Source organism: Cherax quadricarinatus, chromosome 44 (genome assembly GCF_038502225.1).
Source record: "Cherax quadricarinatus isolate ZL_2023a chromosome 44, ASM3850222v1, whole genome shotgun sequence".
NCBI classification, from domain to species: domain Eukaryota; kingdom Metazoa; phylum Arthropoda; class Malacostraca; order Decapoda; family Parastacidae; genus Cherax; species Cherax quadricarinatus.
Genome location: NC_091335.1, coordinates 29,168,163 through 29,178,602, shown reverse-complemented (window position 1 = coordinate 29,178,602; position 10,440 = coordinate 29,168,163). Strand labels below are relative to the sequence as shown.

The window sequence follows — 10,440 nt, the reverse complement described above, 5'->3', positions numbered from 1 at the left end:
GTCTTTTAGGTATTGTACTTATCATGGAGAGCGATTTCTTAAGCAGTGGGTAACCTGACTATCTTTCCAGCTTGGATGACAGAGAGGGTCACCTGCCAATCAACGAGTAGAATTGAAGGAGACGAACTAACGTCGGAGACATCCCAAATTTTGATCCACTTACCTGTTTGTGTATGCAAGTAGCAGGATATAACCCCTCATCATTGCAGTGGAGAAAACCTGCTTTCCTGTTATCTGGAAGGATTATGGACGGCTAGAAAATCTGTGAAGAACGAGCCGGTGGGTTGTCATCAACACCTGCGACCCCCCCCCATCATCAGCAACGGCTACGATTTCAACAACACGCAGTGTCACCAACACCAGACACCCACGTTTTATTTATATCTATTAGCGTTGAATTCAGATATCATTTATATTTTTCATTTTTCATTTTCTTTAATGCAGGATTAATATTTCATATTTAAGTGTTTTATATTTTATATTTTCTAAATAATAAAGTGTTTATGTTTGTCAGTTTTTATTCTTTTTCTATTCATTAATTTTCCTGAGGAGGAGCCAGCCTTGGTAATACTGTTGAAGTTGTTACAGGGCTGAGTAAGTCTTCACAGAGAGATAGGACAGGCAATGACAGACAGGAAAACTCAGCCTTTGGGGGAACATCAAACACAAATGCTTACAGAAACCTCTCAACCCCTGTCACCATATATCAACCAAACACAGTAAACAGATACGAACCTCACTCCATAGCCACTACCCCCCTAAGCACTAATTCCACAGTCACAGCAGCCTCCCGTAATGTTGTGCCCTGCCTCCCACCCTCCCAGCCTGCACCTTCCTCTTCCATCTCCCAAAATACGGTAATGGAAAGGAAGCTAAAGGTATGGTACACCAATGCAGATGGAATAACAAATAAGAGTGAAGAGTGGCAAGAACGCATCATTGATGCATCACCTGGCATTATAGCACTAACAGAGACAAAACTTACAGGGATGATAACAGATGCAATTTTTCCACCTGGATATCAGATTATGAGGAAAGAGAGAACAGAGGAGGGGAAGGAGTAGCATTGCTCATAAAAAGACCAGTGGAGTTTTGAGGAGATGGGAGGAATGGAAAGAAGCGAAACAGACGACTTCATTGTAGGAACACTTCAGACTGGTGATCCAAAGGTGATGATAGCAGTAATGTATAACCCACCACTTAGCAGCAGGAGAACAAGAGAAGAGTATGATGTGCACAATAGGGCAATGGTGGATACACTAGCTGAAGTGGCCAGGAGGGCTCATATGGGTAGGACAAAATTGCTTTTAATGGGGGATTTCAATCATAAAGTGATTGGGAAAACCTAGAGCCACATGGGGGACCAGAAACATGAAGGGCTGAGATGTTGGAGACTGTATTTTAGAACTTCATGCATCAACATGTTAGGGATACAACCAGAGAGAGAGGAGAGGATGTTGCAACAAGGCTGGATCTCATATTCACCTTGAATAGTTTAGACATAAGGGATATCACCCACGAAAGACCCCTTGGCGCTAGTGATCATGATGTCCTGAGTTTTGAATATCTTGTTGAGTTAACAGTGGACAATGCAGCGACACGAGAGCAAAGAGAGAAACCAAACTTCAAAAAAGGGGACTACATAGGAATGAGATGTTTTCTGCATGAAGTGCAGTGGGAAAGAGAACTAGATGGAAAGACAGTAAATGAAATGATGGAAATAGTAACCACTTAGTGCAGGGAGGCAGAGGAAAGATTCATACCAAAGGGCAACAGAAAAAATGATAAGACCAGAGTGAGCCCATGGTTTAATTGGAGGTGTAAAGAGGCCAAAGCCAAGTGTGTGAGAGCATGGAAAAGGTATAGAAGGCAAAGGACTCAAGAAAACAAGGAGCTGGGCAGAAGAACCAGAAACGAATATGCAGGGATAAGGAGAGAGGCCCAGAGGCAGTACGAGAACGACATAGCATCAAAAGCCAAATCTAAACCAAAGTTGTTATACAGTCACATTAGGAGAAAAACAACAGTCAAGGACCAGGTAATCAGGCTGAGGAAAGAAGGAGGGGAGCTGACGAAGAGTGACCAAGAAGTATGTGATGAACTAAACAAAAGATTTAGAGAAGTATTTACAATAGAGTCAGGAATGCTTCCAGCAAACTGTGGAGGTAGGGTTCACCAGCAGGAGCTGGACACAATACACATAACCAAGGTAGAGGTGAAGAAACTGCTAGACGAACTCGATACCTCAAAGGCGGTGGGCCCAGATAACATATCTCCATGGATACTGAGAGAGGGATCAGAGGAACTGTGTGTGCCATTAGCAGCAATCTTCAGTAAATCTATCGAAACAGGGCAGTTACCTGAGGCGTGGAAGACAGCACATGTAGTTCCAATTTTTAAGAAAGGGGACAGACAGGTAGCATTAAACTACAGACCAGTGTCACTGACTTGTATAGTATGTAAAGTCATGGAAAAGATTATCAGGAGAAAAGTAGTGGAACATAGTGAAAAGATTGGGCTCATAGATGACAGTCAGCATGGCTTCAGAGACGGGAAATCCTGTGTCACAAATTTACTTGAGTTCTAGGATAAGGTAACAGAAGTAAGACATGAGAGAGAGGGATGGGTAGATTGCATCTTCTTAGATTGCAAGAAGGCTTTTGACACAGTACCACACAAGAGAATGGTGCAAAAATTAGAGGAGCAGGCAGGAATAAAGGGGAAAGTACTGTAATGGATCAGGGAATACCTGACAGGAAGGAAACAATGTGTGTTGGTACGTGCTGAAGTGTCGGAGTGGGCGAATGTGTCGAGTGGGTCAGTCCTAGGCCCGGTGCTGTTTCTTGTATACTTGAATGACATGGTGGAAGGAATAGATTCAGATGTGTCACTGTTCGCTGATGATGTGAAACTGATGAGGAGAATACAAGTGGGAGAGGATCAGTTAAGATTACAAGGGGATCTGGACAAACTACAAGTATGGTCCGACAAATGGCTCCTGGAGTTTAACCCCAGTAAGTGTAAGGTCATGAAGATTGGGAAAGGACACAGAAGACCGCAGACGGAGTACAGGTTAGGAAACCAACAGCTGCAAACGTCAATTAAAGAAAAGGATCTTGGGGTAAGCATTATAACGAACATGTCCCCTGAGGCACACATCAATCAAATAACTGCTGCAGCATATGGGAGATTGGCAAACCTGAGATTGGCGTTTAGACATCTGAGTAAAGAGTCATTCACGACATTGTACACAGTGTACGTAAGGCCTATACTCAAATATGCAGCGCCAGTATGGAACCCTCACTTAGTCAAACACGTCAAGAAATTGGAGAAAGTGCAAAAATTTGCAAGACGATTAGTCCTGGAACTGAGGGGTATGTCTTATGAGGAGAGGTTAAGGGAAATCAACCTGATGACACTAGAGGATAGGAGGGATAGAGGGGACATGATAAGAACGTATAAAATACTAAGAGGCATTGACAACGTGGACAAGGATCGAATGTTTCAGAGATGGGATACAGAAACACGGGGACACAATTGGAAACTGAAAACCCAGATGAGCCATAAGGATGTTAGGAAGTATTTCTTTAGTCTTAGAGTTGTCAGGAACTGGAATAATCTGGAGAGTGAAGTAGTGGAAGCAAGTTCCATAAATAGCTTTAAGAAGAGGTATGACAAATATCATGGAGCAGGGAGAGAGTGAATTAGTATCGACCAGTGAAGAGGCGGGGCTAGGAGCTATGACTCGACCCCTGCAACCACATATAGGTGAGTACAGTGTATGTGTGTGTGTGTGTGTGTGTGTGTGACACTAGACATAAACTGTAGAACACTCGCTAAGGAGAGAAATTAGAATCACCAGAGACGCGAAGTATACAATCATATTTGTTATGTATTTAATTCTCTCACGGGACACACATGACACTAACGAGGGACTGGAACCTCACCTGGAAGGTAGCAGAGTGCCAGTAGTGTGACGGAAGTCATGGCACATGAAACTGATACGTCATTTTTGGCAATTCCGTCGAAGCTCCTCCAGTTAAAGGAACCGTTTGTTTCTTGAGCGTTCCTGAAGTTGTCGCACAACTGCCACCTGGTGGAAGAGAACAACCGGTTACCTGGTGGAACCATTGTACGGCTCGAGCTAATGAAACCAGTGATTGTGCCTCGAATTAATTGGTGAAACCGGTGATTGTGGCTACAGTTGATTGCTGACCCAATAAGTGTTGTTAGTTATCAGTTAGCTGGTCATGTCACCACTGCTGTCAGTTACCTGCTGAATGATATCTGTTATCGGTCATCACCTGACAGTAATGTCATTTCTGTTTTCAGGAAAAAACTTAATGACAAAGTTGTAGGCGAAAAACACGCATGTACTGATCAAGTTGTTTATTAATTAAATGCTGAAAAAAAGACAAGAAGCAAGTATATATAGATAAGTAAGACACATGTACTGCAGTTAGTTGCCTTTATTCCGAAACGTTTCGCCTGCAGAGAAGGCTTCTTCAGTCGAATACAGAGGAGGCAGCGGGAGCAGTGATGGCCAGACATTGTTCCAGACTATGGAGTTGGAACTCTTCTCCAGGCTGAGGGACTGACCACCTCAGAACTACTACCCCAAGGGTGTTGGATGAGTACATCATTTATACGTTTCCACTGCTTTCGCTGTTTCCTCTGGATTTAACTGAAGAAACCTACAGTATAAGCGAAACGTTCCTGAATAAATGTGCCTAAATTTTGCACGTGAGTCTTATCTACTTGTCGATATTATGTACTATTGTTATATTTAAGAATACAGAGTGGAACAGAAGTAGTAGTTGCACAAGAGTGATGAGTTGAGTAAGGTTTGTGAATGACCTGTATGAGTCACGAAATCGTAATGACACGATTGCAAACAAACCATACCCCGGCTGGGATTGAACCCGCGGTCAGAGAGTCTCAAAACTCCAGCCCGTCGCGTTAGCCACTAGACCAGCTAGCCACAATAAGATTCGTCCAACTCTCTGACCGCGGGTTCAATCCCGGCCGGGGTATGGTTTGTTTGCAATCGTGTCATTACGATTTCGTGAGTCATGTTGACGGCAGTGAAGGGACTTGAACTAGAGTTCGTCACGGCCACGCTAGCTGGAGATTCGTCTGTGAAAACTTGCATTTGTGGTCACAGAGGTGCCTGTGCTAACTTTTCTATGGTGTAGAAATATACCTAGTTGGACGAATCTTATTGTGGCTAGCTGGTCTAGTGGCTAACGCGACGGGCTAGAGTTTTGAGACTCTCTGACCGCGGGTTCAATCCCGGCCGGGGTATGGTATGACCTGTATGAGTGGAGTAACGAGCAAGTTAATATCTTGGATTGACTCAAAAGGTTGGACAAATGTAGAGTTGAGTTGGTTGGTAGACCTCCAGCAGCCAGCAGTGTTCCATTGTGTTGATGTAATATCTACAGGGGGTATTAATATTGTGTAACAATAGTTTGCCCAAGATTATGTATATTCTGTAGCTGCTTGGCTGCTGCGGAATGGTGTTGCTCTCATTGTTGCTTCTACACGCCGGGGTCTTCGCAAATCTTTATCGGCAGTTATTAGTTTGGCTACACTGAACTTCGTGATGTGTCCTTCTGCTGCTCTGTGCAGAACGCTGACCTTGTTTTGATCGTCCTGTGTACAGGCGTTTAGGTGTTCTTGAAATCTGAGTTAGTGTTCTTGGTGTTTCACCTATGTATGACGTATAAACGAGCCTGTGTTTGTTTGTATTTTTCTCTAGGTCTTAATAGACGTCGAGGCGTTGGTGACTATTTTCATTAGAAACCATGTATTTGTTGTGTTTGTGTTGTTCCTGTTGAGGGATCGTGTGAGTTTATTTCTGTAGTCGTTCATTTAGTGTGGAGGGAAACGAAGCTGCAGGAAGACCAGTTAAATGTATTCACATTCTTCGTTTAAGTATCGTGGGCTGGAAATCTTGGAAACCCGAAGAAAAATAACCAATCATTACACCAAACCTGATCCTCTTGTTGTGATGGTAATAAAAATGCATTAAATCATTTTGTGTGTTGGTTTCCTGTAGTCTTGGATTCCTAGCCTCTCTCCTCCCGTGTAGATAAACAGGTCGAGAAAAAACTGTGAACTGTATTCGTGTTTGAGATATTTGGACCCAAGTACAATGGCGTTGCACTTGTCTAAATTGAAACTTATCTCCGACGTCTCGACGTCAAGATCATTCCGAATACTCAATCTTCTTTGAATGTTGCACTTTTCCCAATTTAGTGTCACCTGCAAATGTGGGTATCTTAAAAAGTAAGTAAGTAAGTAAGTAAGTTTATTCAGGTATACACAAATACAGTTACATAGAATTATGATACATAGCATATGTGTAGAGAACCTGGGATAACCCAAAAAAGTCAGACAGAGTGACTTATTTCCATTGGGGTCCTACCTCGAGATCATTTATATTGCGAAGAGGACTGGACCAACCTTTGATCATTGAAGAAAGTCATTCTTTACCGGAAGCCACTCAGATACTTGTTACACCTCTGTTGAGTACCACTGTTTCCTGTCTGCAAGGCAATTGCTTTTCCAAGCAGTTATTTAGCCACCAGTCATCGACAGAGTACTTGTCGATGGCCTTCTGGAAATCTAGATATATTTCATCTGATGGGACCTTTCAATACCAATTTTTGTATATATACAGTAATTGGGAAATTCAGGTAAGTTAGTCAAGCATTATCTTTTGCTTTGGAATCCATGTTAGTTTCCAGTTAATAGGTTATTTCCAGAAAGATAATTATTCTGCTTCCGTTATTAAGCTGATTAATTATCTTGTTCTTGCCATTAAGCTGATGGGACAATAGCTGATGGGATAAGTCTTGCCCCTCATTGCTAACATAGGGTAACATTTGCTAGTTTCCAGTCAACTGGCATCTTACCTTCTTCAACTTCAACCCAGCGCTCCGACTCTTTCTGGAGAGCTGCAGCAAAACACGTACAGTACAAGAAGTAAGCATCATTTTGGCATAATGCACGTTCAACTTGGTCTATGTAGGAACTCCCGAACAAATACAGGGCCCTAAAACGTAAAACTCCCTTTCAGAAGATTTGTCAAGTTCTCCTTCAGTCGCCTGCTTCGAGAATTTTATCAGAGAGCACTTCCTAAATCTGACAAACTCTGCTTAGGCAAATTACGTTTAAAAATGTATACCAGTTGCATTTCTCTTGACCCAAATCACATTAGCACTCATGCTGATGTTCCCACTATCGTGTATCTCAGATATTCTTAACTAGGGGTATACATATCCTTTGAGGATACGGGAACCAAATGATGGGGGTATGCTGTTTCTCTGAAAATATAATCAAATTCTTATAGCTGTTCTGTTCCAAGCTATCCACATGGAAAGTAAAACCAAGCTAAAGACATCTTTTGAAGTCATACTGCTACTTAATAGGACTGGTGATGGTGAGAATGATTTCGTCAATCTGGTGAAGAGGGTATGAGGATATACTGGCCAACACTAGAGGTCCGTAATCGTAAAAAACTTAAGAGCTCATGTGCTATCTGTTTCAACATGTGTATTATCCTCAAAATAATTTAATTCATATGCCAAATTGCTACAGTATTTCGATGTCAAATATGTCAAATTATAACATTAAAGTAAACTACTATATTTGTTTCATTGTTTAGTAATTTTAAGTTAATTCTAAGGTTGTCCAGAATACTCAGCCTAGCAAGAGGCTTTTTATAAATATTTTACTCGTGTCAATTACTCTAATGTCAGCTGTATATTTTACTCCATTTTATAAAGTTAGGTAAAAGAACACAAGTGCAACTAATGTGACTTTATTGTGGCAACGTTTCGCTCTCCACAGCTTGATCAAGCTCCTGGAGAGCGAAACTTTACCACAATGAAATATCACATTAATTACACTTTTGTCCTTTTACCTAACCTTGTCGGTATTTCTATCAACATTATCTCAGTAATAAAATTGTTTATTAGATTTTGTTTTCTCGACATTTAATAAATACTGCTGTCACTGGGTAAGATATTTAGCATCAACATTCCTTTATATCTCTGGCAGGTATTTCAACTTCTCCAAATATTTTATAATGTTTAGGCTGCTAATTTCGTCTATACCTAGTTTGTCGAGGGAAATAAATAAAAATCAGAAATGCAGTCAGAGAAAGTTGTTGTCATTTTTAACTGTAAATATGGACTCGAACTCTGCATTGATCGGAACTGCTATGTAGTGCCCCGTTATTATTATTCAGCCGTTATTTCTAGTTAAAGGACCCCAGTGGAAATAAGTCACTCTGTCTAGGTTCTCTACACATATGCTGCTATGTATAAATAATAAAAAAAGGCACAATACCGTGACTGGAGCGATACACAAATAACCCGCACATAGAAGAGAGGAGCTTACGACGACGTTTCGGTCCGACTTCGACCATTTACAAAGTCACACTAACCAGAAGTGGAGCAGGACGGCTATATAGGCAGGAAGAGGTAGTAGCGGTGGTAGTAGTAGTAGTAGTAGTAGTAGTAGTAGTAGTAGTAGTAGTAGTAGTAGTAGTGGTAGTAGTGGGGAACTATGTATTATTCTATGTAACTGTATTTGTGTATACCTGAATAAACTTACTAAAGATTCTATACATGTTTTTCATTACTACATACCCATTCGTTCTCTTCCCTGATGTTTCCAAAGAATTCCTTTTGGATTACCTTCGATCATTCGTTCAAATTCTTGAATAGGATTTCTAATCTTTGGATTCCATTTTCTCAATAAGTGTATTTAGTTGGTGTAATCTCCAATGTTACCAATTTTAATTTTTTGCATAGGTTTTATGCTTATTTCCTATAAATTCAACTGGCTGTTTCATCATCCAGCTTAACTATCGTTATCTTTTTCGTGTTTTGTCTTTCTTGAAGCTTCATTCTTGTCGATATTTAGAATATTTATTTAAAATCTGCTCAACATTTACTCTGATTTATTTGTACTGATGAGTTCGAACAAATAAATGTTAATGATATTTAGGAGCATCTTACCAGTTTGCTGCTCACGAATTTGGGACCATCATGAGAAGAGAGAGAGAGAGAGAGAGAGAGAGAGAGAGAGAGAGAGAGAGAGAGAGAGAGAGAGAGAAAAGAAAAAAATGAGAGAGACTTAAAGTACGCAATGACTCACGAAATCGTAATGACACGATTGCAACCAAACCATACCCAGGCCGGGATTGAACCCGCGGTCGTGAGTCATGTTGACGGCAGTGAAGGGACTTGAGCTAGAGTTCGTCACGGCCACGCTAGCTGGAGATTCGTCTGTAAAAACTTGCATTTGTGGTCACAGTGGTGCCTGTGCTAGCCTTCCTATGGTGTAGAAATATTCCTAGTTGGACGAATCTTATTGTGGCTAGCTGGTCTAGTGGCTAACGCGACGGGCTGGAGTTTTGAGACTCTCTGACCGCGGGTTCAGTCCCGGCCGGGGTATGGTTTAAAGTATGCAATGTCTGGTACTTACTTAAAAAACGTAATGGCAAATGCGATGATCCAAATGATGAGGGAAATTATGAGAGCAAACTTCCATTCAGGAAAGAAAGTCAATGGTATTCCTTCAAGTAGCCTCGCGTTCCTGAGTGGACCTCTGTCGACGGGGACCAGATCGAGGCTTCTCACCACGTCACACACCACCGCCCGAGCCAGAGCATCGTCACTACACACGGGCACCTGGGAACATAAGAAAATATGAAAGAAGGAACACTGCAGCAGGCCTACTGGCCAATGCGAGGCAGGTCCAAGTCTCCTACTAGCTTATGCCAATGCCCTAACCAAGCCAGGTCAGGTGACATTCACTTAAGGAAGGAGCACGGCATCAGATCTACTAGCACAAACTAGTCAGGTTCGACTCACACCCACCCACACCCACTCATGTATTTACCTAACCCATTTTTAAATCTACTCTGTAGTTCGTTCACATGAATATTCATACATTAATCAAAATATAACAAAATTGTGATGCATAAACAGAAGACGAAACGGGAGAACAGTAGAGAATAAAAAAGCAGAATTTGAAGAAACTCATAGAAATTCTATAACAAAAAAAGTGATGCAGAAGAGTAATGAAAAATATTAATTATGCACGAACTCTACCTGGGAAATTTTATCACGAGTGATGATTACATCATCATCCCCAATATGTGTTCATATATGCTACATAAGGGACAGTGTCCTTCGTAATTTCCTTAAAAAGTATTTTCAGTTAGGTATGGAAACGACTGAAGATTAGAAAATGCCATAACTGAAGGTGCCCAAAGTTCCACTTAAAAATAAACACACCAATATTAAATGTCAAGAATATGAATAAATGGAAAATGATAGTCGTTTCAAAGTAAAAAGTGGCATTAATTAAAGGAAAGACAAGCAATGGGAAACAACAGTGAAACAGAACAGATACACGACA

The 10,440-nt window shown here is 41.2% G+C and overlaps 1 protein-coding gene across 1 annotated transcript in view; it reads right to left on the bottom strand.

Annotated features, from left to right (window-relative positions):
- Nucleotides 1-3,924: 3,924 nt before the first annotated feature.
- Nucleotides 3,925-10,440, bottom strand: part of LOC128697331 (metalloreductase STEAP4) — an 83,067-nt gene continuing 76,551 nt past the window's right edge. The window contains exons 7-8 of the mRNA XM_053788957.2: nucleotides 9,502-9,707; nucleotides 3,925-4,093 (exon numbers count right to left, since the gene is read on the bottom strand). Of these exons, the coding sequence (XP_053644932.2) occupies nucleotides 3,925-4,093; nucleotides 9,502-9,707 (375 nt within the window). The remainder of the gene's footprint in view (nucleotides 4,094-9,501; nucleotides 9,708-10,440) is intronic.